General features: G+C 38.3%; 1 protein-coding gene across 7 annotated transcripts; it reads left to right on the plus strand.

Annotated features, from left to right (window-relative positions):
- Window positions 1-91: 91 nt before the first annotated feature.
- grb14 (growth factor receptor-bound protein 14) lies at window positions 92-25,483 on the plus strand. Of its 7 annotated transcripts, none has more exons than XM_061840976.1 (15): window positions 92-483; window positions 3,252-3,437; window positions 5,105-5,228; window positions 14,290-14,446; window positions 15,613-15,734; window positions 15,833-15,907; window positions 18,216-18,353; window positions 19,955-20,065; window positions 20,140-20,235; window positions 20,671-20,733; window positions 21,778-21,927; window positions 22,730-22,796; window positions 23,024-23,111; window positions 23,248-23,341; window positions 23,674-25,483. In XM_061840976.1, exons 2-15 carry the CDS (start codon window positions 3,283-3,285, stop codon window positions 23,818-23,820), a joined length of 1,587 nt encoding a protein of 528 aa, XP_061696960.1. In that variant the 5' UTR covers window positions 92-483; window positions 3,252-3,282; the 3' UTR covers window positions 23,821-25,483. The 7 variants fall into 7 exon arrangements, with proteins under 7 accessions (XP_061696960.1, XP_061696958.1, XP_061696963.1 ...); XM_061840974.1 differs by having other exon boundaries at window positions 92-408; XM_061840979.1 differs by having other exon boundaries at window positions 92-408; window positions 21,811-21,927.
- The last annotated feature ends 1,816 nt before the right edge of the window (window positions 25,484-27,299 follow it).

Raw genomic sequence — 27,299 nt, forward strand, 5'->3', positions numbered from 1 at the left:
GAATTGGGAAACACCAAGTTTGTCTTGTGGTACTAAATGCCCCCGTTTGCTTTGTTTATAATTAAAATATATCAGTTTGAGAAAGCATTGTGCAAATAATGTTGAATAAACCTGAACTACACACGTTGTTGTAGTCCGTGTTATAAAGCAATAAAGCTTTTATCATTTCGACAGCTCCCATAGAAGTCATTGGTGCATGTGTACAACGCGACAGGTTTTTCCTGCATGAACTGCTGAAATCGGACACTGCAAACAGTCAAGTGTACAATCAGCAAGGTGTGCGATACATTTCACAATTTCACATTGCACCGAAGGCGCCTGAGAACTCTTCCCTCTGTCGCTGTCCACCGCCGACGAGGTGATGAGAGTACTTGGACTTCGGCGGGGAACACCACTTAGAGGAACGAGGTATGTGAGCTTTCCATTTCAGGGCCGGCGGGAGAAATACCGTCCAAGTCGCTGAACCGCACTGGAAATCATAAGGCAAGTCTAATGGGGCGAGTATAAAACAGCAGTGAGTTGTTGCTAATAACTGTACAGTATTAGTCATAAGAACAATGGATACTATTCATGGTAACGTAATAGAGTAATATAAAGTAATGCCTTGAGACATGACGATATTTTATAGCCTCGTAGTCACTTGATTGAGTCACAGTCCTGATTTGATAACATGGTAGTTCCAGCCCCCAAATCCATTTTTAAGTCTTGAGAAAAATCTCTCTCAATAGTGTGATACCGCATAAAAACTGACGTTTGCTCTCCTCGTAACCTGCAAACAGGAAATGAGAGCACAAAACAGGGCTCTACTTGATGTTTTGTCCGTTATTGTTGTTGTTCTTTTGCGGGTTTTATTAGCAGTGAGAAGCCAAGTTTAGGGCGGATCATGGTCATCAAGTGATAATAATAGATTGGACTTTTATAAAGCTTTACATTTCGTTCCACTGCAAGTAAACTCGTGAAATGATGGTAGCGGATGTTGTGAAGTTTGACGCCGCCGTCTAGTGGTGGGGGTCGGATGCGCACTCATTTTAAACTTTTTCGGACAAAAGTTCAAAGACAAGATATCAGCCATGTATAATATATAAATATGTATACGTGTACATGTATATATCCCAAAAGACTCAAATCAAGGCACAACTGCACATTTTTTATTTAATTTTGTTCAGGTATGCTTATTTTATGGTGATGGTGTTTTATCTAATGTTTGAATGGTGACAGTGGTACTTAAAGCAAGTTACCTAGTGCAACATGTTCTGTACAAAAAGCAAGTCGTCATAGGCATTTAAAGCTAAAGGTGCAGTGCATTGGTTTCGGATTATTTCTTTATTGATCCAGACCGATTATTTATTTGACACCTCTCATCTGTATACACTGCAGCCTTTTTTATGAGTCAAAAACTAAATAATTTCTGTGGTCTTTGACTATGCTCTATTATTCCAGAAAGACAGGACTCTGAGCAAATATTTCCGATCCACTTTTCCTCCAGGCATGTGATGAGTTAACTTTTATGTCTGCAGTGGCCGGTCCTGTCAAACATTACCTTTTGTAAAGATGTCTCACTGCCACCCTAATGCCCGCCCCAAATAAGACTTGTCTGCTGAGCTGGTTATATTTGTACTGCAACACTGTAAGAATAGGTGTAAAGGGCAATTTAGATCCTTGCGCAAACTCCAGCACAGAAGAGTATACAGTACACTGATTTCCACAGTGTATTGCATCAACCTGAGAGTTTTTGTGTGAGTTGCAGTGGATATAAAAAGTTTACACACCCGTGTTAAAATGCAAGGTTTTTGTGGATGTAATTTTTTTTTTTTTACCTGGAAATCATTTCAAAAGTGACATGAAGAGAGGAGATTGGTGACACGTGCAAACAGTCAGTACTTGCCAGAAATTCCTACAGCTTCTGTCACCCTCTTGACAGCCCGACTGAACAATTAGTTTCATCAGTTTGGAGAGACATCCAGTTCTTGATGGTTGAATCTGAAGACTGCAACACCCCAGTTCCTGTCTTTTTTATTTCACAAAAACCTGGCATTTGAAGAGGGGGGTGTAGACGGTTTATATTCAGTCTAGTTCCTCAGCTTCAAGGTAACACAAGATGGCGACAAAACAATACATTTATTCCTTGACCCTAAGCACATAAATTAAAAATAGTTTTTGTCATTTTTCAATGAATTCTAGAGTGTAGGTTCCATGAAAAAAAAAAAAAAATCTGTGAAGGTGAGTTTAAAAATGTGGGGGTTCATAGCATACACAAGTGTCCTTAATAGCCCCCAAAAAAAATAATCATGGTGACTTGTTAAAATTGCTCATTTTTCTAATCCATTGTTTATTTTTTTGTTGGATTGAATCAGTAAACTAATTTAGATACATTAATATATGCAATTAGCCAATTGAATGAATGTAACAAGTATTCCAGTACTCTTGACAGTATGTAAAAGCTCGGTTGTCTGCATTAAATTTCGCAATTGGCTAGTCGGTGTGTGTAAATACGCAGTATGTCATATCCTGATGTACGCAATTTTTTTTGTCCCGATAATGATCTAATATATCCTTATTTTTTTCCTTAAACTTACATGAAATGCATCTCAATTTTCTTTGAATTTTTCTCAATTTATTTGTGAAATACATTTTGTATAGACCCCATGATTCAGTGACTAAAATATTTCTCCCCCGAAGTGAATGCAGCAGAAAAGTTCAAGTCCCATTCAAGTATGCCTACCAGTTCAGTGAAGCAAAAGAAGTTTCATGATTCCTTCAGTTGCGGTAAAGGGAAATCTACGGACACAAATTATGTTTAAACAAGTATTGAGAGATATTGACTGCTAGAGGATCACATCATCCAATAAAGATTTTATAACGCATCTACAATATGTATTATATCGCACAACTTGAAATTAGTGAGTGTTGAAAGAATTCCATTCAAATGAAGTTTCTGATGAATGATATTAAAAAGCTGGCCAACGCTAATTTCACTGGCTGCATTGTGACAGTGGGGGACGACCGCGCGCGCATTGGCTGGAATATTTTGTATCTTGATGGATGGATCACGTTTGTGTGGGAGGGGTCGGCTTGCCCTACTGAGGCAGCCTTGTGTGGTGGCAGATGAGCCAGATGACTCATGTATACAGTATGCGTGAGTGGAGGAGCACCCTCACACAATCACGCACTACAGTACACGCTCACACTTAACCGCTGCTCTGTTCTGACCCCCACCTCTCCTCGGTCCTCCCCCCTCCCCTGCGTTATAGATGATGATGCCTTGGATTTAAGTGTGGTGATATGAATAACGCATTGGATGACATATCTGGAAGCCTTGGAGCCAAAGCGCAGATTTACCAAAGTGGCCGGAGTAATGGGAGCGAGGCTCTCGTCTCCTTGCGAGAGCCTTTACTGACACCAAATGTCAAGAGGACTTCACCTTGCCAAGGCAACAGGTATGACATCATGGTGTATTCTGCTGTCTTTTCATTTTATAATTGTGTTAAAGTCACCGGCGCGCCATGGCAGATTAATTCAATACAAAAGTCGCAGAGAGAGTGGAGACTTTGCACCGTCGAGGCGCTCAATCGACGTCATGTAAAGCACAGGGGAATTGTTTCAACGGGAAAAGTTGAACATGATGGAATCATATCTGGCACTTGTTGGTCCGCGGGAGATAATGAGTAACTCAGTAACTCTGCTGTTTGCAGAGTGTCCAGGGAAGTCAAGAGAGGAGCGCCTCATATTAAGAAGGGGGAAAAAAAAACAAAAAAAGTCTAATCAAAAGATGGACTGGAAAAACTTTGGCGCTCAAAAAGCCAGTTTTGATTTTAGAAATGCCCAAATAAGACAGGTCATGTGTCTGTGAAGTCAAATAAAATGAATAAAAGAATAATCACAAATCATTATTTCTAAATGTTTTTTATAATTTAGTTATAATGAAAGTTATGGTAATATAAATTAAATCAGTACAAATGTCATTTTTGGCTTGTATTGGTTGATTGAAAATAAATCAAGTAAAAAAAAAAAAAAAAAAACAAAGTTAAAATGTGGATGTAAGATAAAATAGATTATTTTTTAGGAAACTCTAAAATATGCTCATCACGAAAAGATGACCAAAGTGTACTTACAGAGAGTCATGGCAGTGGCAGCCTCATCGTTTTTGGGGAGTTTTTCTTCAACCACAACTTCCCAAAAGCATATAGGAAAATGTTATGGTTCGATCAAAGCAAGATTCAACTTTTTAGCAATAATTCCAAAAGGTTTCTATGATGCCAGTGCAACACTGCGTCTCACCAAAAGAACACAATACTGCGGCCCAAGATTAAGTAGAAGGAAATTATAAACACTTCAAAATAGGAGTTAGTGTTAGCACAAAGCCTTCAGGTTACTGCTAGAAAGCAAAAAGTCAGTAAACGCTAACTAGAACAGCGTTATTTTGGGTTGTTCAGGGGCACTTTAAAATTGTGACAGATACAGTATGTGCTGACTTCCATTTGACATGCATTTGAATGTCATTGGCTAATGCTGATCACAGCCACTTGTGCCAAACCACATAAAATCCATTGAGTTGTACAGTACAATAATGGAAGAAAAACTTTTGAATTTATTTATTTATTTATTTTTACGTGAGAAAAACCTGGCATTTACAGACTTTTCAATATACACTGTCCATTTTCATTTCCCGCAGGCTGTACTTTGGCCACACCCTGCTGATGCTCATCTGCTCCATGCAGGAACAGGAATACACACACTTGTGTACTGTAGTTACTCTTGTTTTTTATTTTTTTGTGGGGAGGGAGGGGGGCAGTTGGGAGTTGGACTACCGCTGGACAAGTTTTACTGATTTTACATTACATACAGTACCAATTAGACACGAGCGTGTGCATTCTAAAATGAAGTCAGTGTCTGATACAACTGCAGTATCCGAAGTTCTGCGTTGAGAAAGATAATACTGTAGGCCCAATTGGTGTACAGGGAGGAATTGTGTCAATAATTGACACTTTTTTTTATGGTAAAGTTACTTTGATCTGAATACAATTGTCTCAAATATTGCTGCGTGTTTACCACTGAGGTAATATGCTTCTTTGGCTCATTTTAAGCACATACTTCTGTTCTCCAGGTTTAAAATAGATACCAGTGAAGTTTTGCCTGGTCCACCGTCTTTTGCTGAAGGTCTTGCTCCAAATCTCTCGCACTCTGCCCCCGACTCTTTACTACCTTGGACCAAAACAAGTGCAACTCAGGTCAGTTTACTGTGATATAATTTGAAGCTTTTGTATATAGTTTGTTGGTTTTCTCTGGTTACTCTCAATTACTTTTTGTTGTTGTTATTATAATACTCTAATTTCAATAAAGCAGTATTTCATTGGGATTATAGTTATTCTTCTGACCGCTCTAATATATATAACTATATAGTGAGTTGTTGGTGTTTGTAAATGAAGACACTTACTTAGTTAAGGTCATTGTTTTTGTGTTTTTTTTTAATCTTCTGACTGAGAATGATACAAGCCTGAAAAACGTGGAAGAAGTTGAGTTGGGGAAAGAAAACCTTTTTTTTTTCCATTTTCATTTTGTTTTGTTTATAATTAGAATTTTCTTTTTAATTTTTCACATCCTGGAGGATGCAACAACATTATATTACACAATTTTTTTTTATTATAAAAAATAAAAATGCATGGTAGCGTTAATTTTTGGTGGTATCCGGATTATTTTGAATATTTTTGGGGCACAAGGCCGAATGCGTAACGATTACTGTCATTGACCAATTCACCCACTTGGTAGGGTAATAACTATTTATTCTTATTCTTATCATTTTATAGCCAGAGAACATCCCTGGACGTACATTTGTAGTTTCTACATTAAATAAATAAAATAAATGATATCGTTTTTGTCATCTTGGGCCAACTAAATTCTCCTACGAACACACGTCTGAGATACTGAGTACTTCATCTCCAACACTACAAAAAAAGTATTATAGTATTTACTGTACATACATGCATGGTTGGCGTTAAGTCCTACTTTTGCTCCAAAGAGGCCTCTGACCGAACTCATCGCCAAGAACGCCTGCCAAGTTAAAAGTACAAAAGAATACAATATGACACCGGCATCAGTACAAAACAATACAATGACACTGGCACCTTCAGTCGTTTCTGTTTAAATGAGCAACAATCTGGAAACATGTACATCCATTTTAATCACATTGCAGTTTGAATTGAAAACAAAAAAATGTGCCAACCATGTAAGCAATATAGCATGTCATAACTCATAACCAGAAGCACTGTTGCTTTATTCTTCACTGACAGTTTAAATGCTGCTTATAGAAAAAAAACGTCATTTCCCAGGGTTGTAAATGTTGTATAAAACCTAAATCTGTCCCACTACAGCACATGAGCTACAATTAGATGCCGATTGCATTCAGTTCAAATTTTAGAGTAACTATACTGTTCATATACATCAATCAGATATTGTTTATTTAGTACTAGCTTTTGTCAAGAACACACCCGTACCGTGAAGTAAGAGGCAGGGTACACGCTTGTCCGGGTACACAATTGACTGGTCGCTAGCCAACGGGACGGTCCTTTATTCCCAAACTATTCACACCTATGTACAATTTTGAGTTTTCATTGAAAGTGGGAAGAAGTTATTCAGTACTCAGCAAAAGTTTCACTAACTCCACACAGGAAGGCTCGAGTTAAGATTTGAACCCAGAACCTCTCAACATTGAGACAGATGTGCTAACCACTAATGCACTGTGCTAATGACATGAATCAGTTTCAGCCTCCTTAAAAAATGTGTACTTCAATTAGAAAAAAATAGTAGAAATAACATTGTACTTTACTATTTATGAAATTCATAAATGACAGTTACATAAATAGAATGTCAAGAATCAGTTTCTGGAACATTTTTTGCTTCAATTCAATGGAAATCCTGGCAGTCCTCCTGTTCCACATGCCTTTTCCACCTGAGGGCAATATAATGCAGATATGGATATACATGGACATGGTCACAATTCCTCAGTAGGCCGCAGTCACAGTTGTTCTTTGCAGAGGACAAAGAATATGTGCTTCTGAGAATGGTCTTATCAGTCTACATGTGGTGCTTCAGAGTTTGTGTTCATATATCCACTACTTAGTGTATTACCATTTGTTTGCGTGAGTCTGACGCTTTGCATCGTTTGTTAGCATTAAGCTAATGGACTAAATGGCAAAACCATGATTGATTTAAATAGATCATAGGTAATTCTCTTTGTGTTACATTTAGTCTGACAATGAACTTAGAGCAACAACAAACAGCTTGAAGTCTCTTTTCATGCTAACTGTTCAAAGCAAAAAAAAAAAAAAAAAAAAAACAATTCCTTGGATCTCGAAAAAAAAAAAGTAAGTCTGATTGCTCATATCTCAAGGCACCACTTTATGTACAATGGACCTTTGCTCTTTGCTCTGCTTGTCCTAAAGTGGGAGGTCTAATTTCAAGCGTTCCATGTAAATGAACATGTACTGTGAGTGAGTGGCGAGCGTAAATAAACATCGCATTCTTCTGCACGTTTTAGTTGAACTTGAAGCAGCGTTGTTACGACAGCTTAAATTGTAGTTCAAGTTCAACTATTTTTAGGAGACTATTTATAGTAAATTGCAATCCATGGACTTGCAAACATCAGCTCAGAATGAACCAGACTAGGAGGAGAACATTTTGTATGCTTTTATTTTTTGTATTCACGTGTCTGGTGGCAGTTTTAAGGAATAGTAAGTACAATGTAACTACGTATTTAGGTGAGTGTCGTTTGCATACTTACATTTGTACATTTACGGTCTTGCTAATTGATCCCGCTCAGGGTTCTTGATTGGATCAAGCACGGTCAAGGACAACGTGTCAGGAGCTGCCTCTGTTACGGAAGTAGTGGAGACTTTCTTATCATCTGGGCCCCATTAATTCTTATTCATTTTAGCTTTGTGATAAGTGGCAGCGTCTGACTGTCTGGACTCTCACCAGTCCGGGAGCTGCGTTGAGAGATAAAGTCGTCCCTGTTATGGGAAGGCTGCTCCTCCTTCCACTGCTGCTTCTTCTGCTCGTGCTCCTGCTTGCAACTCTTATGAGCAGCGAGGATGGACCACGATTGGTGCCAAACCTCCATGTTTGCCGCCGCGGGGTTAAATCTATGACGTGCTATATTTGTAGTCAAAGAGAGAGGATAATGCTGGAATTAAGAAAAAAAAAAAAGGAGGCATGCGTAGTTCGTCGTGCAAGTAAGACACGCATGGAAATATAATATTGTAGTGTAAAGTCTTACACATTATTTATTTTTGTATTTTTTTCACATAGTTCTTCTATTGAAACTAACTAGTTTTTGTCAGTGACCCTCATTTCCGACGTTATCTTTTGTTTTGAACAAATTTGTTCAAACAATACACAAGACGTGTTGTGAGCCAGGATGTTTTTTTATTTTTTTTGATATGTCAGGACATATCAATATTATAGAGGGTGGAAAAGGTCATTTAGGGTTTAGTTCTGTGTATATATCTTGACACTTCTTATCAAGGATACGCTTGACTGACTGTGATATGATCTACTTTTTTTTTTTGTCAAAGCAGGCTTGTTAACTATGTGAAGTTCTCATGCAGTACTTGTGTTGCAATTTATGGCATTGTGTGCCTGATGAAATTGGATAATTAAAATGACTTTGACTCGTTGGACGACGTCCTTAAAAAAAGAATCGCGTTGTGCAACCTTTGACGAAATAGTCTATGAATGACCATCATCAGTTATTGAAGTAGCTTTCTCTCGCCCTCCTTGACCTTGTATTTTTAAGAAAATGAAAATAAAAACATGCTTGCTGCAGGCTTTCAAAAAGGGGAGAAAGAAAAAAAAAACAACAGCGGAGAATGGGAAGCTTTTACTTTCCCAAGGACAAAGGAGGAGTTTGTGTTTTGGGGAGGAAACATGACTTGTTTCTCACACTTAAATTGCAAGAGATCTCACTCCCACTTTAATGTAGCGCCACTTAAGTGTACCCGTATGGAGTAATGAAAGTCTAGTGTGTACCTGTACAGGTAAAGGGTGTGATCATCCGATAACCGACATCAACCTAAATTGTGACTATGTATGGATGTTTTGTCAAATATTCTCTGAAGACTGCAGCATGAACTTCAATGCAAGAAGAGTAACCTTGCCTGCCATCACACCTCTTTGTCTCCAGAAGCGGGTAGGAACCTGAACGTTCTCTCTTTTTTTAAATTTGTATTCATTTATTTTTACTAAATTTAGTTGTATTCCTTTTCCTCTACTTTGATCAAGTGCAACCTTCTTCTTCTGGAGAAATCCAAATCTTAATTAACTTGTGACTTTAATTTAGTTCTGTCATGGCTTGGCCATAGATTTCAATATACAGTAGAATCAAAGTCATGAAGGGATCAGGTCGTTTCTGATATAGCTTTTGTTTCAATTTAATGCTCTTCTTTGCTTCTTTGTCAATGTGGTTGTCTTTTTAGTGTACTCTTTTTTTTGGGGGGGTGGGGTGGGGTGGGTGTTTATCAGACAGCATACAACGTAAAATGCATTCTCCAGACACCAGGCAGGCAATGTCTATGAAAGATCTATATCTTTAGAAATGTTATTGTTACATTTACCATGTCAATGTGCATTTTTGAGACTCTGAAAATGGAAGTGGTTTCATCATTTCGAATGTTACATTTATCATATTTGTCATATTCTTCATGCTCGACATGAACTAGTCATAAAAACTGCATCACTATCAAAATTCACTAACTTTGTACTCCATGTGTTCATAGATTCGTGAAGAGTCACAATCTAATTCGGTCCACCACAGTAATATAGTGTGCTTGCGTGTATACATACTATATATGTATTATATTATGATGCAGTGCACTTGTTCAAGACAACAATAAGAATAATGAACATACAGTGGAACCTCAATTCAATTGCGCAATGCTTGCTGACCTTTGCTGCATCACAATTTTAAATGATTTGATCTCTTAATAGGGAATAATATCCCAATTTATAATTTCATTTATTTATTTTTTGTTATGAGCAGTTCTTTAAAATTGAAAAATTTGGGGTTATGAAAAAATTCACATATGTCAGTGCTTAGATAAAAGTGTAAAAATTCTAATTTGCATGGAACCACCTATGGGAAATCTACCAGAAATGTATAGGAAATGTTTCCCCTTTGAAACCTAAAAATAATAAAACAGGTAAATATCACTTCCTCCTGGCTCAGGTAAATGGAAAAGGGGACATGAGAGACCACCCGTGAAAGCCCCCCCCACAAACGTTACCACAGAGCTGATATTTAGGCTTTGTTCATGTTTACGTATTGTATAGGAGCTCATATTAGTATAAATAAATGATATACATGTATTTAACTATCGTCCAAAGACACAAGTCATAAAGAATATTTTAGCATGTTCAGTTTCAGATCATATTGACAAAAAATTCAGATATCAATCATAGTTATGCTCATTAGCAAAGATGGGAAGTCGGTTATCCCATTTCCCATGTTGGTCACGTGCCGCAAATAGTGGATTGGTACTTTTAATAGTAATGAGAGGAAAGCTTGCTTAGCTGGTGATTGTTGTGCTAACACAATCATGGTCACACCATGCAGAAAGAAATGTGCTTTGGGGTTTTTTTTATTCTTAGTTCTCCAAAATTAGATCCATCTGGATTAATCTCATGTCATATTTGGTGTAGTAACAACGTTTACTAAAGCCAAGTTGTCCGTTTTTTGTTTTTTTTAAATCTCCAGCATGTATCGGCAATGCATGCAAAGCAAATTATGCACGTTAGTGTGTAATTCGCTTGAATGTCGAGTGTGTGACTTAGCCGCAGTTGACTGATGGTGACAATAACAAAAAAAAAGGAGACAAAGTGAAAAAGGGCAGTTAAGCAAAAGGTTATTTGCTTTCCCAGCGTTTTTGCGGCGACTCGCTTCCAGTTGCTCGTGCGGCCGCTAGACAAAGCTGGAGGCCGCCTCCTCAACCATCACTCAGATAGGGCTGCAGCTGTGGGGGTGCGGTTCAAGGTTGAAGCAGACGAGTCTAATTGGCCAAGTGGCTCACACTGTCCCATCCTTGAGATAAGGTCAACAAGACCGTTCAGCCGTGCACGCTCACAATGTGGAGATTTACGCTTTGCGTGCCCTACTGACTGTTTTCCTGCAGCTGATGGTGATTTTGATATACCAACAAATCTGCCACTGCTACATAATAATGTTCAGCTTTTCATGAATTCATTCATTTAAGCCTTAATTGATAGATACAGAAGGTACAGGTAGGTGGATAAATATAGATCCTGTACATAGATGCATTTTAAACCAGTATCTTTTTAATGAATACAATTTTCCTTATCTACAATTCACACATTATTACACTATAATATGGGTGTGTTTGTAAATATAATGTATAATTAAAGCTACTAGCCTAGATGAAGGGGATCTCCCACCTTATCGCCCATCTGTCTAAAATGTTTTTTTCTTGTTTATTGAGGCAAGACACATATATTTGGAAAATGTCAAAAAGTACATTTATTCTGTAATAATGATGGGCTCTTCTCAATTTACTCATGAATTTATCTAATCAGTATAAAATCTGTCTGTTTAGTTGAACATTAATGTATTATTCTCTAGGTTTTGCAACATTTGCCATCAAGTAGATAATAATTGAATTCTTCTGCCTGTCAAAATATGTTGAAGATAGATGAACAAACCTTTTTTTTTTGTGGGTGGGGGCAGAGTAACTGACTCATTTTCTGACCATTGAAGTGAAACCGGACAAAGAATTCCCATGGTGCATCAATATGCCATGGCACGGTGGTTGGAAATTACTAGCATAGGATACATACATGATTCTGATTTACAGCATATTAGGTATGTGCCCTGGAATTCACTTAAAATGGCTAAAATGACTTACTAGCGCTTCAGTTTCACGCATCGGTCCTGTTATAGTGTCCTGTTATAATAGATGTGCCCTAAATTTTTTGTTGATCACTGTAACTGGTTGCCAAACTGTAGCCCTCCTCCCCAAGCTGTAAAATAGGTTAGTTTTTCAGGGTCATGTTTGGGAACCCTTATATAAATACTGTGTATTTTCTCTGGGATAGTTTTGCAAAAATATATGATTTTCTGAGCAAGGTGAAAGGCAGTTAAATTGTCAAAAAATTATAACAATGACTGATTACTGGTACATTTAGTTTGCTTGTGTATTGTATTATGACCTCCTTAACTCAGTGAAGATAGTGTTGTTCTCCGTTTTGTTCTCTGAAATCCTTTTTCCGGACGTGTTTGTACATCTATTTCAAAAACTCTTTCACCTTCTTGGAAAGAGGGTAGCTTTTGTTTTGGAATGCTCCACTTCCTCTTTAATCTCCACTCCAACACAATGGCAACTTTACAGATGCCACACCTCCTTGCAGGAGAAATAAATGTCGTCTATTGGTCAAGTGGGCGACCCGCTGAAACAAATAATTGTGTATTCAAGCGAAGGCCACCGCAGGAAAAAATCCGTCGTTAATTCCATTTCAGGTTTTTTTTTCTTTTTCTTTTGCCTTGCTTGAAGTGTCTTCCCATTTAAATGTTTTGTTAGCCTCCACTGCTATGTCTCCTCTCTTTACATTCATACACGACAACTTGTCCTTGTCCCTGTTTTTTTTTTCACATAGAAATAATTGTCTGCTGCAGCTGTCCCCCAGACCAGCTCCAAAACTATTAGTTTAACTTTAGAAGGTCTTAGTGTGTAGAGTTTCAAGAGCCACATAGAAATGCAACAAGTTGGTTGGATGGTGGATGTCAAACCATGACTCCAAACAAGTATTGACCTAACCCGACTTAAAGAATTTTTCCAGATTCGATTTGTCTTTTTTTCTTCATTTGACTTGAAAGTGCAAACGAGAGATACAAGAACTGTATGGTGGCAGTGAACTGAACTCACTTCACAATGAGTTGCACTTCGGCAAATACTGATGCCACTCCCAATCGGAGTTTACTGCCAAGCTAAACATCAAACAAAGAGAGTTACCTGTACATGTATGCTAACACATATTGGGAAACACCACAAATATCCATCTGGACTTTTTCTCTTTATGATATGCAATTCAAGTGATTTGAGCTATAAGTGTGGTCACAAAACAAATTAAATTCCTATCGTGAGGCACCATACACATCAAGCAGGGAAGTGTACGCGAAAACTCCCCTAGTAGTGCTCCAGCATTAGCCCTTTTTCGCTGGATGATAAAAGTGCCATATTTGCCATTTCTTTTCCTTATTCATTAATATTAAAACACTCTCTGTCATGAATTTCCCACCTAAATGTGTTTTGCTATCTGATGGGCATTTATTCGATTCCTTGAGAGGTTTGTGCCCCTCGCTGACATGCGCGCACTTGAGCGCTGGCATCTGTGACTCAGACAAACAGATACAAGTAGGATGAAATGTTCTTGCAATCCCTGACTACCTTTGGTGCAAAGTTAACCAGAATTTCACACATACGATTTTTGCATTACTGAAAACTTCCCGTAGCTATAGGACCAAAGTTTCCGAATTGCACCCAGAAAAAAACAGGGATGGGGGTTTGGTCAAACAATATTCGTCAGGCATATATGCCAGTGTCACACTTTACTGATGCAAGGTTTTGCACTAATGGAATTCATGATTTCAAAGCATCATCTAGCACTTGACTGACATTAAAACGTCATATTAATGAAGAGAGAAAGTGAGAAAATACAGGCTAGCTGCCACAGACAGATGGAAAGACATACAAGGAGAAAATTTAAGATGGCTTTTCAAATGAAAAAATAAATCATCGGTTTTATTTAATTTGCAACCTTACTTATGTTGAAGCTGAAAGGGGAAAAAAGCATGATCACAAACAAGTTTTTCAGTGAGTTTTTATCCGGCATCTTCGCCAAATGTCACGTGTACTCAAGGATATAGTTTAATGCAACTATTTATACTTAAATACATAAAAGTAATGTGGTGACTAATAATGTTAAAATGTATGGAGAAAATGAAACTACAATAATTCCCAAATCTTCACAAGCTGATTTAAACTTAAAGTGCAATACTATATTTTTCAGTTCCAAATATGTGCAATACAAAGCTTTTGTTCCTAAAATATCACAAATTAGTTTTGACGATGACCTATAGATACTGAAGATGACAGACACACTGGAAAAAAATGTTCATGTTATGCATTCTAAATATTTTCATAATGTACTTTTTTTTTGTTTTGCTTCCAAACAAAACTAAAAAAATGCAATAAGAAAAAAGGTGATGATGGACATTTATGTTTTCAGGTAATTAAGATTTATAATGAAGATAACAACAGCAGAGCGGTAGAGGTCCCCAGTGACATTGTTGCCCGTGACATATGTCAACTGTTTGCCTTGAAGAGCCAGTGCATCGATGAACACAGCTTGACTCTTTACGAGCACCTCTCTCATCTGGGAATAGGTAAAACTCGACTTCACGGAAAACACATACAGCAATTGTGGACACTATTTGTTACCATGACGAACAGGGGCGGAGCGTTGATTTTGTGAGAGAAGAACGCAGAGTGGGATGGAAAAAAAAGTGAAAAAGACGATGAAAGCATTTTCATTCACAGAGGAAACCCTTACACTAAACTTTGTGTTAACAGCACACCTAACACAAAGACACCACCATCTAGTAGATACTTTTACGGTACATGTGGCTTACCGGAAGCTAACAATGTTAACGGAGGCTTATTTATTATATTGCAGCTCTGCTTATGTTTTCGCGCCTTCTGGCAAGGGGCATCGGTGGTGTGGTGAAAGCATAATTTTGCGTAATCATCTTTCAGAGTCCGCCGGTTGAGCTATGGCTCGAAAGTGGCACTAGATCTTCACCCAACGTATCTGCTAGATCATTGGCTGAGAAATTTGGTAAAAGATGGCAGTTATTACTAATTAAATTAGCCTCAATTTTTCATAACTGTGAAGCGAAAGTGCCGAATGACCGGGTCACAGACACATTTTTAGGAAAGTATACATACAAATCACATGGCTTCTTTAAATTAAACAAAAAGCCAGACTTACTATAAATCCTATCAAAAATGTCTTTTTCAACTGAATGATGATTTTTTTTCTACATTGAGAGAAATCAAAATAAAGCAATATTTAATTAGTGTGATAGTACTATTTCAAGAAATTACAATATTTGAATAAAATAGCAATAACCTACAGTTCAAAGCTGTTTTACCCCCCAAAAAAAAAAAAATTAAATATATTTGAAGGGGGACAAAATGGACCCCCATCTTAATTAGTTACATGCAACGTGAAGCTGATAGATATGTGAACAGGAAAAAAAAAACATCTTAATAAAGTCATTTGAATAGATAATGATAAAATAATAAATCATGCACAGTTCCTTGACTTCAGGGTGATGCTTTATGTGGAGATTACACCAAGGCTAATAAAAAAGATAATCATCCACTAAAACTATCGTCTGAAAGTCGTAGCAAAGCTGTCTATTCAGATATTTGATTTGAATTATATCTTAAGTCGACTATGCTTATTTGACGAGACAAAACATTATAGTTAATGCGAACAGGGAAAAAAAAACATGATCATGATATTTTTCCCTCATTTCTTGTCTAGAGAGAACCATTGAGGACCATGAGTCAATTATGGAGGTAATATCCAGCTGGGGAATGGATGCGGACAACCGGCTCAATTTTAGGAAAAATTATGCAAAATATGAGTTTTTCAGGAAGCCCTTGGTGAGTTTGTGATAGAAACATTTGCATGATGTCATTTGAACCACTTGGCATGTCTCTATATGCAATGGTAACATGAGCAACCATTTAAATTCTTGTAGGACTTCTTCCCTGACCACATGGTCTCCATATCTGGTGAGGCCAATGGGGGGGTGGATCACTCTCAACTTGTACAGGTACCAAGCTAATACCCCCTTACTCATTACATACTGCTCATTTTCCATGCATATGTAGTATCTTCCGAGTCAATACATTAAGTCAAAATTTATTAATAGCCTGTTTAAGAAAGAGGGCGGCACGGTGGCTCAGCTGGAAAGCGTTGGTCTCACAGTTCTGCGGTGCCGGGTTCAATCCTGGACCCACCTGCATGGGCACTCCAGTTTCCTCTCACATCCCCCCCAAAAAACATGCAACATTGATTGGACACTCTAAATTGGCCCTAAGTAGGATTATGAGTGTGGGTGTTTGTTTCCATGTGCCCTGGGATCGGCTGGCAACCAGTTCAGGGTGTACCCCACCTCCTTCCCGTTGACAGCTGGGATAGGCTCCGGCACTCCCCGTGACACTTGTGAGGATAAGTGGCTAAGAAAATGGATAGATGTTTTAGAAAGAGGGGAAGGTCTACACAGTATCCTAAAAGTCACTACTGTATACACTACATTTTTTTCTCATTCATAGAACTTCTTCCTTGACTACATGTTCAGGAAAGAAGGTCACATAGAGATGTGAGGCTATCAGCATATGTCACCTCAGGCTTTGCGGTTTTCGTAAGCGTGTCATTCCCACACTGGAGGAGTGTTGCCAAAAAACCCCCCAAAAAACCGTGTCAGGCGGAAGATTATGTTGCTTAAGTCAGTATAGTACTGATAAAACTTTACAACACTCCAAAACATCCGCTGACTCAAGGTTTGAAGCCCTCTGGAAAGACTTTCCCTGGCTGCGCGTGAACGCCTGCTATAGAAGTTCCATGTTTTCATCAGTGGCCGTGCGTTTTTGTACAGAACGGGTTCGTTTTCGAGAAACTCGCTATGGCTACCTATTTTGTACTATGCTTTGGAGCAGTCTGACTGCCATAAAGCTTTTCGAACTGGCGCGGCACTACAGTAGGTGACGGAAAAAGCTTCTTTCCAGGCAGTAGTAATCATGCCTTATCGTGGGCAAGAGAATGATACGCTTACAAAAACTGCAAAGGCCAAGCTGTCAAATACTGATGGTTTCATGTCTGGCCAACTGATACCAGAAATTAATATCTACTGTGACTTTGAGGACACACTTTTTTATTTTTTTTGTAGGTACAGTACTTGCTTTTGCAGTCGCAGCTCTTGCGCCTGTGCCAGGGCACCGTATGACCTCTGAATATGACTTATGTTCTTTATGTTTATTATGTATGATCATTCATTCATTCATCTTCCATTTTGCTTATGTGTGATCATAATTGTTATTTGACCTTTAACTGAGTGGAGCATCCTCCAACCCTCGCCCCCCACCACCCGTGACCCTTCTAAGACCAACAGGTGCATGTTTGTAGGTGAACCTCTGCAAATGTGGTGGAAACAAAGACAGTGCTCAGGGCCGTTTCAACCTCCCTCTTGTACAATATTGCCACTGTTCCATAAAAGCACACATTTATGGCATGTGCAGTTTTAGTACGGTTTTGAGATTCCCACCATTTTCCTTGATTGAGCACACAACGGTAAATCTAAAATCCAATTTAGAGGACTATGTCAAATTTGACCTGGGAAAGCCTCAGTGCACGCACACTTTGTGGAACCTGTACACAAGAAGGGCAATACAGATACAAATGACCCCACTTACGAGTTTTGAAATGAGACCGCTTTCCCTTAATAAAGTCTGTTATCTTAATGCTAGCAAATCTCCAAACAGCAACAACAAACGGCATAGATAAGAATAAATAGTGGATATAAGAAATATTGGTGTTGCAGTGCGATACCCCTTTAGCAAGGGACATTTGAACACCAACGGTGGGGCAACATATGTCGACCAATAATATAACAATACCCTCAGATATAGCTTCCTTATACTTTGCAAAAAATGACAAAGGTTACTGCATCTCACTGAGTCAGTTCTGAAATCCTTTTCTTGGTCTCTCTCTCTGTGTTATACTGTTCAGATGACCAATGAACAAACACCAAAAGGGCTATCACAATGGCCATTGAATTGAAGCCAGAGTGCTATTACTCTTAAGAAAAATACATTACGTTTTTGGTGTTGGGGGGGGGGCATAATAAGAGATTAATGGCATTTACATTGATTTCAATGGGGAGAGATAATTTGAGGTATGAGTGTTTTTAGTGTGGTCATGGAACAAGTTAAACTCATATATGAAGGCACCACTGTATTTTTACTGCCGTCAAATATCAAAAGGGGCCAACCTGATCAGTATGTACTGTACGTACTACAAGGGTTATCTTAAGTTCTACAGCCTTCATATATGAACAAGTATATTTATTTACACACCAACAGATCTTTCTCAGTGCCAGCACTTGCCCAGAGATTCATGGATATCTCCACACCAAGGAGCTCGGCAAGAAGTCCTGGAAGAAGTTGTACTTTATCTTGCGGAGGTCAGGGCTTTATGTCTCCAGTAAGGGAACTTCTAAGGTGAGTGAGCCAATGTGAAACAGTGACACATAACTCTGACCATAATGTTTATCGTGTTGTAGAATCACCCTGAGAGCTGTTTATCGTATTTCTGGCCCATTCATGTTGCACCACAAGAATTCAAAAGTACTATTCTGTGTGCCTTAGTGTATTTTTTTTTATGACTATCTCTCACAACCAAGCAGTGAGAATCATTATCACTCAAGCGCTCGTGTTAAAGAGACTGCATATTACCAGCTGCTCACAGACAAAACATTGGGACAGGAATAGAAAAAAAACCCATCTTTTTATCTGGGTAGATTTGTTCTAGTTGTTCTAGTTTGTCGACACAAAAGGTCAGCGGTTCATCTGGTGTTCTATCTCGGTCATGTTTCAAGGGAGTAGAGGAACGGGCTGAACTTGATTTGCCTCGCAGCCGCCTAAAGGCATTAAGAATAGGCAGAATGCTGCTGATAACCTCTCAACAAGCGCTTTTATGCTTGTAGAAACGTGGAAAATAGGTCTAAAATAACAATCCTTCTTAAAAAAAATTGGGTTAAATAATAAAAATGAACATTTTCATAACTGTGGCCGGTGGTACAATTACATGATTTCTTCATTATAAAGGCAGAATTGTTTCTACAGCTCTCGTTTTGCTTTTAATTTGATTGTGCAAGTGGACCTAATGTGATGGTTCTGCACGTGTGTAGTCACGTGACCACAGAGTGTTCAGAAAAGGCATTGACATTCAGAATTTCAGAGAAGGTCAAGATAAGGTTGTTTAAAAAAAAAAAATGCCTACAAATCTTTTAACCTGCAACAGTGCACCTTTGTTGTCAACCGCTGTTTATCACTCTTGTGTAAGCGCAAACACTAAAATGCTGTGCTATTACTTTAAAAGGGAGAGAGCAGAAGCACATGAATGTGTCACATGAAAGCTGAACAATGGTAGTCTTTGTGAGTGGGTGTTTTGTGTGTGTGCGTGCGTGTGTGTGTCTGGAGAGATTCATCTTTGGAACTGTTGGCCAATATTGAGTCTGTCTCCATTTAGTATTGTGATGCAGTCTGCTTGCATCCGCCCTTATCACTCATTTACTTTAAATTAAACTCAACTTGATTTAAAGAGCACTTAAAAAAACAGCTGTAATAGTGCTGTATATTCATAAAAATACACAAAATAATAACAAAATAAGTGAAATATTATTTTCAAATAACTTTGCTTCTTTGACAACATAAAACTAGTCAATGACACTGAAACTCTCCTGCAGTGTTGCCCCCATGTGGCCAAGGTGTGCACACCCACCGGAAGGAGCAGCAAATGTCCATTGAATTGACAGAAAATGTGACAAAAGCTGTTTCATTTATTTCCATTCTATTTAATAAAGTCATGACTTCATATTTTTTAAAGTGCAGTATAGACTCTAAATGTGACTTTTTGTTTTGTTTTCGGCGAACCTGAAATAGATGTTTCCATATTTTGAATGGGGAAAGATCATTTGAGATAAGAATGTTTTGAGATACAAGCATGAACATGGAAGGCATTCAATTTGTGTCTTATGGGACCACTATAATTGTTATCAAACTTTTTTTTTTTTAATTTCTCTTTCTAATTGTAATTACAGGACCCGTGGCACCTTCATTTCATCGCTGACTTCACTGACTCAAACGTCTACACACTGTTGTCAGCCAAAAAAGCACACGGGGCTCCCACTGAATTTGGCTTCTGCGTTAAGGTCTTTTAATCCCCCGTAGCCGTTTGCTGACTTTGTTTCAAGTGTATTTAAATTGATCCCTCTTGTCTTTCTAGTCAACCAAGTGCACGTCATCCCGGGATATGAAGCTCCTGTGTGCAGATGACGAGCAGACCAGGACGTGCTGGATCACAGCCGTGCGATTGTTCAAGGTTGGCTCGGATTCAATTTTTTAATTGTCCGTCCATTTTTTATATCGTGCCGACTCGTGTTCAGACTGAGATGCCGCATAACTGAAATACCTTCTGTTACAGACAATGCTTAAGTGAAAAGTGTGGCAAGACTTGTCGAAAAACAGTTGGATGTAAAAATTTCAGTACTGACAAGTTGTTACTCTGACATGTGTTAAGTATACGGTATTTGCATAGTATCAAATGTCAGCAACTCCTCAAATCTGCGTGTACTCATGTACTTTCATTGTCTTAGTTTGAAAAAAAAAATCTTCCCATGTTGCTTAACAACTTGTAGATAAAACCCAATTGTTTCCTGTTTTTAAATACAATGAAATAAACCAGGTTTAATTTATTGAGCAATTCAAGTGTAGGAATGTCGACTACATCATTCATCAATGCACTTTTTATTTTCAGTATGGAATGCAACTGTACCAAAACTTCATGCAGCCACACCAGAAACAAAAATCTTCCCCAATGGTAAGAGAATTTACTCACAGATATTAATAATGTGTGAAGAATAATATCAGCCTTTTATCAAATGTCATACCCACAGCATTTGTAATAAATGTTTAGCTCCCACCATTAACTTCTCAAGCACGCAATCGTGTCCTTTTTATCAAACCAAATTTCATGTGATACTACTCAATAAGCTAAGCAGTGTCGTAGCAGTTGTTGCCGTATAAATAGTTCGGACAAATGAGGCACCTTCACATAACGGCGTCCTGGAATAGCCCGAGACCCAGCTGGCGGGAGTCAATGCAATCTATTTATGGCATATTGATATGCTCACAAACTCTCTGTCTTCTAAACATGACACTATCTATATCAGATGCTCTCAAATCGGACGGCTCACTGCCTCTCCTTTTAAGTGGGATGGTCACGTGACGTGACGGAGTCGTATTTGTCGACTGTATCAGAAAATAACAACTGTGTCGTCTGGTAGAGGACGCTCAGTGAAATATTTGGAAATTCAAAGCTCATTTATTCTCTTGTGACTTTATAGCTAAAATGTACCAAAGTGTATCATTATATACAGTCGTTTGAGCAGATGTCTCGATTTAATTTCCTGTAGAAAAATACATCTGGTCAAAGAAGTGCCCAGTTTATGCAACACTATATAATAGTTTTACTTAAAAGAGGAAAGCAGCATCCTTTTGATGGGTGAAAAAAAAAAACCTGGCAATGCATTTGTGACATCAGTTTGCTGATCTTTATTATCGACGATGTCCAAATGACAGCGTAAATTTCTTAATTACATTACTTTAAAAAAAATAAAATACATTTTTTTAGATGTGCAAAAATCATGCTAAATACAAGCTTATTTCTAGTTAGTGCAAAGTATGTATTGCCTTCATAGGAGAAGAACACCTGTACAGCAGTTAATTTGTATTTACCACAGTAGCATAATAATAACCACAAGACACTCCTCACCCGTATGGGAAGTGTCTGCATATTACCCCTCTGCTCAGAAAATAAGAGACAGCAATTAATGCAAGATTCAGTGCACTTCTATGTCACAAGTGTGTTAAAGTGATACCTGAGGAGTCATTTCAGCGGAGCATCTCAGAAAACTCCCTAGTGGCCATGGACTTCTCGGGGCAGAAGACCCGGGTGATTGAAAACCCCTCGGAGGTTCTCTCTGTGGCTGTGCAGGAAGGCCTGACATGGAGGGTGAGTTAGACCACTCAGAAAAGCAAAGGAGCCGAAAAAAACTCAAAATCTGAAAAAACACGAGACTCTATTTTCGTGACCGTCTCAAATCTGTCTGAAGCCGCGTGAGACCGAGTGTTGGTAATTGGCTATACAGACGCAAACCAGGCCGTGTATTAAAAAAAAGGGAAGTCTTCATCAATGTGGTTGTGAACATAGCTGAATTCAAACCTGTCCAATCAACGTGGCTCGTCTCAATCCCTTGAAATGGGACACACACAGCCTCGTATGGGGACAGACGTCTCTGTGTGGAAGAGGATGATGCGTAAATCACTTAATCTGGTGATTTTTTTTTTTTTTTCTTCCCAATAATCGACCAGTCAGATAAAAAAAAAATCGAATCCCTTTATTCCAAAGCATAATTTGGGAGTGACGTACAGAACATCCACGAATATATATTAATATTCAGTTTGGTCCCTAAAAGTTTTCTAAAGTTAAAGATGATTGCAAGTTATCTGATATTTATAAAACACAAAATTTATCAGTCTTCTTTATAATTAAAATTATGACAAATTTTATTTACGGCTTTATTCTCATAATCATTGATATTTACTGTTGAACGTATGAAATTCAGAGGATTTGGAAAATTTAAAGTGAAACAAGTTCCCCAAATGTATTGATGGTTAAAAATCGTTATTGAATCAGGGTACAGCATTTTTTTTATGTGCAACCACATTTTCGGCGTCTACAAAAATAGAGCCCACAATTTCAAACAGATGGAATCTGAATTGTCTTGTTCAAATCTTTTTTTGGGTGTTTTCAGAGGAAAAGTTGCCACCGTCTGAGTGCACATGGAAGCCCTTCAGCATCCCAGAGCTCACTAAATATAGGTTGGGTTCTTTTTTTTTTTATTTTTTTTGTTTTGTTTTTATAACAAGTTCTAGCGCTGCTTCTTACTTATGTAGTATAGTAGATCTGTATTAGGGCTGCAGCAATTGAATATTTTTTGAATTCTGTTCTGCCAATTATCCCATCAATTAGTTGAGTAATCAAGTAAAAGTATATTTTAACACTGGTTTTGTGTGCCAGAATGAATGTGTTGTTTCCTGCACTTCAGCTCTCCATTTAGCACAGCCCTGGTTCCACGGCAAGGTTTCCCGGGATGAAGCTCAGCGTCTGATCACTCAGCAGGGTCCAGTTGATGGGTAGGAAACTATCGGGACACGACTATCAAATGATGAGGAGCGGATTGTGCTGTATCACCGCTCCCAACATTATGTATAGTATACAATCTAACAAGATCCAATGCAAATCATTGCATTACAATGTTTGTGTTTTCAGGCTATTTCTTTTGAGAGACAGTCAGAGCAACCCCAAAACATTTGTACTGTCACTGTGCCACATGCAAAAAGTCAAACACTTCCAAATCTTACCTGTGAGTACCATGGGCTGTCTTTTATGATGATCATTTAGTTTGTACATCTTAGGTTTGTTTGCATACATAAGCATAAAACACATGCATGAGTACTTTTTTTTTAAGCCGCTGTCACCCACAGCTCACAATTAGACACTCAAATGCGGACTCACCAATATCACACAGCATCCTACAAAGCCTGGCCTCTTGAAGCCACATCACAAAAATACATCCAGAATTCCACAAAGTTTTTCATTTGATAATTTTTTGTATGATACCCGATGGCAGGAATTTCTCATTGATTGCGCCTCTGCCTCGTTAATATGGATATTAATACTCCCACCACCCCGCAGGTCGATGACGCAGGCGAGTTATCCTACAGCCTCGACGACGGCCACACGCGCTTCTCGGACTTGATTCAGCTGGTGGAGTTTTACCAGCTGAACCGGGGGGTGCTGCCCTGCAAACTCAAACAGCACTGTACCGGGACCACCCTGTGACAACCGGGAGGGACCACTGCCGTGGAGGCCTCGCAGGGACCTCCTCTCAGAGGCCTCTTTTCTGGCCACTTACCCGCAGTGATCTTGTGCACGGAAGCAAAATTGTGCAAAGACCCGAGAAGCTTGCAAGGTGCGTCGTCCAATGGCTAAAAGAGCAACATTTGACACCATTTATATGTCAGCTCTTACTGTATAATATGAAATGATTATATTTTATAATTATTAAAATAAGCATGCATTTTTGTGCAAAGGATGGAAGATATTTTCCCCCTTTTGTTTTATATTCAAAGTGTATTGGTAAAAAAAACAAACGAAAAAAGCTTTATAATAAGAAAAATTACAATCTTTGAATGATCTTTTTGTCCCGCACTCATATTTTTTCCAGTTGTAATGAATAACCGAACAGTGAATGTCATCTTAATTGTAATAAATTGTAATAATTTTTTTTTTGTGTGATGTGTTGTGACAAGTGCAAGGTAGGATTTCTGTTCTTTCAGCGTCGTTGTGGCCCACAGTAGGGCAAGGAAGCGGATTTGGTTAACGGACTGGGTGTTCGAAATGCATCAAGGCAATCCGCTCATCCGAGAATTGAATAAATGGCAATAAAAAATGGAAAAAATAGAGTAAAATATCAATACATTATAGTGATAGTATAATGAAATATATACATATCCTGAATACCATTAACAAATATGTATTCGATATAATTGCACAATGATACTGTATATACAAGTGCACACATACAACTACATGTTAAAACAGTAACTGAATTCATTTCAGGAGCTCAATGCAAAAAGGCAAAGTCGCATATTTTATATACCGTAATTCCCGGTCTACAGAGCGCACCTGGTTATAAGCCTCATCCAGTACATTTATAAAGGAAATACCATTTGGAACATACATACACCGCAGCTGTGTAAAAGCCGTAAGTGCCCACATTGAAGCCCACACTGAAACCCACGTTGAAAAACGAGATATTTACAAAGAAAGATAGTACACAGAGTTTAACGCTAGTGCTGCCACGCTAATGGTAACGCTAGCGCCACACTAACAGGGCCGATTAAAAAAAAATAAAAATCACGGCAGTAACACGGTAGCGCAGCGCTGACATCGCTGGACCGGTAAAAGACACTTCCTCGGCACATATATTCCACCCCCTTCTCACTCTAACCTTTTCCGCTCGAGTGCCCCCTTGTGGCCGTAGGAAAAAATGCACAAATTAGCCGCATCACTGCATAAATCGCAGGCTTGAAAGCGTGTGGAAAAAAGTCGGGGCTTATTGGCCGGAAATTACGGTATGCAAACGGTGGACTTCTGCGTTGTGTAGTTTTAAAGACCACGTTGTGATACATGATTAATCTTGGAGGCAATCTCCATTTATTTGAAATGGCTGCCGTAAACAAGGCAAAATAAACTCTGACTTTTTCATTTCTGTAGCTTCAAGCTAGGACCTAGACAACTGTAACAAATATATCATCCTCTACACATACTAGAACGTGCAAACACACTTCAACCATTATGTAATTTACCTAAACGTACATCGTCGAAAAGAGGAGGGGGTGAAGACTGTCGCGGTACTTATTACGGGATGGTGTGTCCCCTCTAAGTATACATAGGGGTTCAGGGGCGGTACTTAATTGCAACATTCCACTCAGAGTTAATATGTCGGTCCACTATTGTAAAATTTTGTGTGATTATAAACATAAACTAAGCATATATAGTTTTAACTCTGTTATATATATATATATATATATATATATATATATATATATTAGAAAGAACAGAAAAAAAGTAATATAGACATGAGGTAGGAATTGGCCTTATGAAACCCTAACCCTTATATGTGATTATATGTCATAATATGACTTTCAGTTTTTGGACCATGGAAATTATTTTTCACCAATATTTTAATTAATTGATATGCATTGACCTGTAGTTCAGAGCCAAAGCCTTTGAAAAACGCCACTTCAATTGCAACATAGTGTACGGTCAGATAACATGACATCATTTGCAATTCATCAAATTCTCAAAGCAAATACAGTATTCTCAAGTTTATAGGATGATGAGGATTTATGTGTGTGCTTACATCTCACAAGTATAATAAATCATGTATAAACTGATTTTATTTTGAATTGTAGGTAATAAATTGAGACTTTATCTATTGGCTATTCAATTTTTCAAAATTAATAAGCTTCCTAACTAAAATGTGTGGGTGTTGTGAGGCCTACATTGCGGATGCAGTGTGGGAGGCAGCAGACTATCTCACGACCACTAGATGGTAGTAAAAGCATTTTGTTGGCTCTATTCCAATTTAGTGTCGTCAAAGAATCAATTTACGTGCATGTTCACTTCACTTAAGTTGCAATATTTATCGTCGATGGATACTTCTGACAATAAACAGCATCAAATTGATTTGGTGGCTACAAAATTAGGTACACCTGGGCAGTAATAAGTCCAAGTTAGCTTAAATGATCAGAATGAACACTTTCAATGTACACAACATTCATAATGATGAACACATGACCACAAAAACAATTGAGATTTATTAGATACTTGTTCATATAGTTATAATATTGGACCTTGTTTGGAGGTGCAACGATTCTTTGATTATCAAATGAATTGACAACTATTTTCATGATTGATGATCCCATTATTTTACTTGAGATTTTAAATTCTCCCAACAATGAATCCTCTCAGATTTCTGTCATCCTTCATGACAGCAGACTGCTAATCTTTTGTGTTTAATCATGCTAATAATAATTTGCAAACATCTGCTTTTACGATGTAAAATCATGATCAACAGTTTTGGGTGTTTTCTCACATGTTACAGACTCAACCAGTCACTATATACGACACAATTAATGGGGGGAACAGTTTAATTTATGACAAAAACAATTGTTCATAATAATCGATGTCATAATCCACTGTAGAAAGTATTCAATCGTAACAGCCCAAACCTTGTTAGATTGGATCCTAAGCATGTAATATTTATTTGACCAACTGCAAAATGCCTTGCGTGTATTCCCTTTCTCTAAGGATGTGTACAATTATTACAAGTGCAAGTAATGACTCATCCTTTCACTTAGGTCTGATTTTTTTCCACAGCCCCATCCTGCTATGAGTAAACCCCGCAAATGATTCCTCGGCCCAAATGTCTGGTCTGGAAGCGCCCGTGTTAAACAAGCTTCTTTGTTGTGATATAAATGCACTGCCCCGACGCCTCTCCGGCTCCACTTCAATAGCAGCGTTTTTTTTTTTTTGAAAGGGAGCGCTCGCATCCAGGGGAGACGTGCACAAACACACAAGTCTTAAATGTACCCCTGCTTCTTAGGTCTTGTGCTAAATGTTGTTTTGGATGTATTCCTGCCATTGATCGGCGCCTGGCTGCAGGGGGAGAGATGGCAGCTGGGAGAGAATGCGCCTCCTTTAATGAATTCATCCAACACTAACGGCCTGTGGACACTGCGTTTCTTCCAGTC

Source organism: Syngnathoides biaculeatus, chromosome 14 (assembly GCF_019802595.1).
Source record: "Syngnathoides biaculeatus isolate LvHL_M chromosome 14, ASM1980259v1, whole genome shotgun sequence".
Lineage (NCBI taxonomy): Eukaryota > Metazoa > Chordata > Actinopteri > Syngnathiformes > Syngnathidae > Syngnathoides > Syngnathoides biaculeatus.

Bases quoted from the DNA above. Each gene is read 5' to 3' on its own strand.
- grb14 (XM_061840976.1), top strand. From the start codon at position 3,283: ATGAATAACGCATTGGATGACATATCTGGAAGCCTTGGAGCCAAAGCG. The intron at 15,735-15,832 runs GTGAGTTTGTGA...AAATTCTTGTAG, and splicing joins AGTTTTTCAGGAAGCCCTTG to GACTTCTTCCCTGACCACAT. The intron at 21,928-22,729 runs GTGAGTTAGACC...GGGTGTTTTCAG, and splicing joins AGGAAGGCCTGACATGGAGG to AGGAAAAGTTGCCACCGTCT.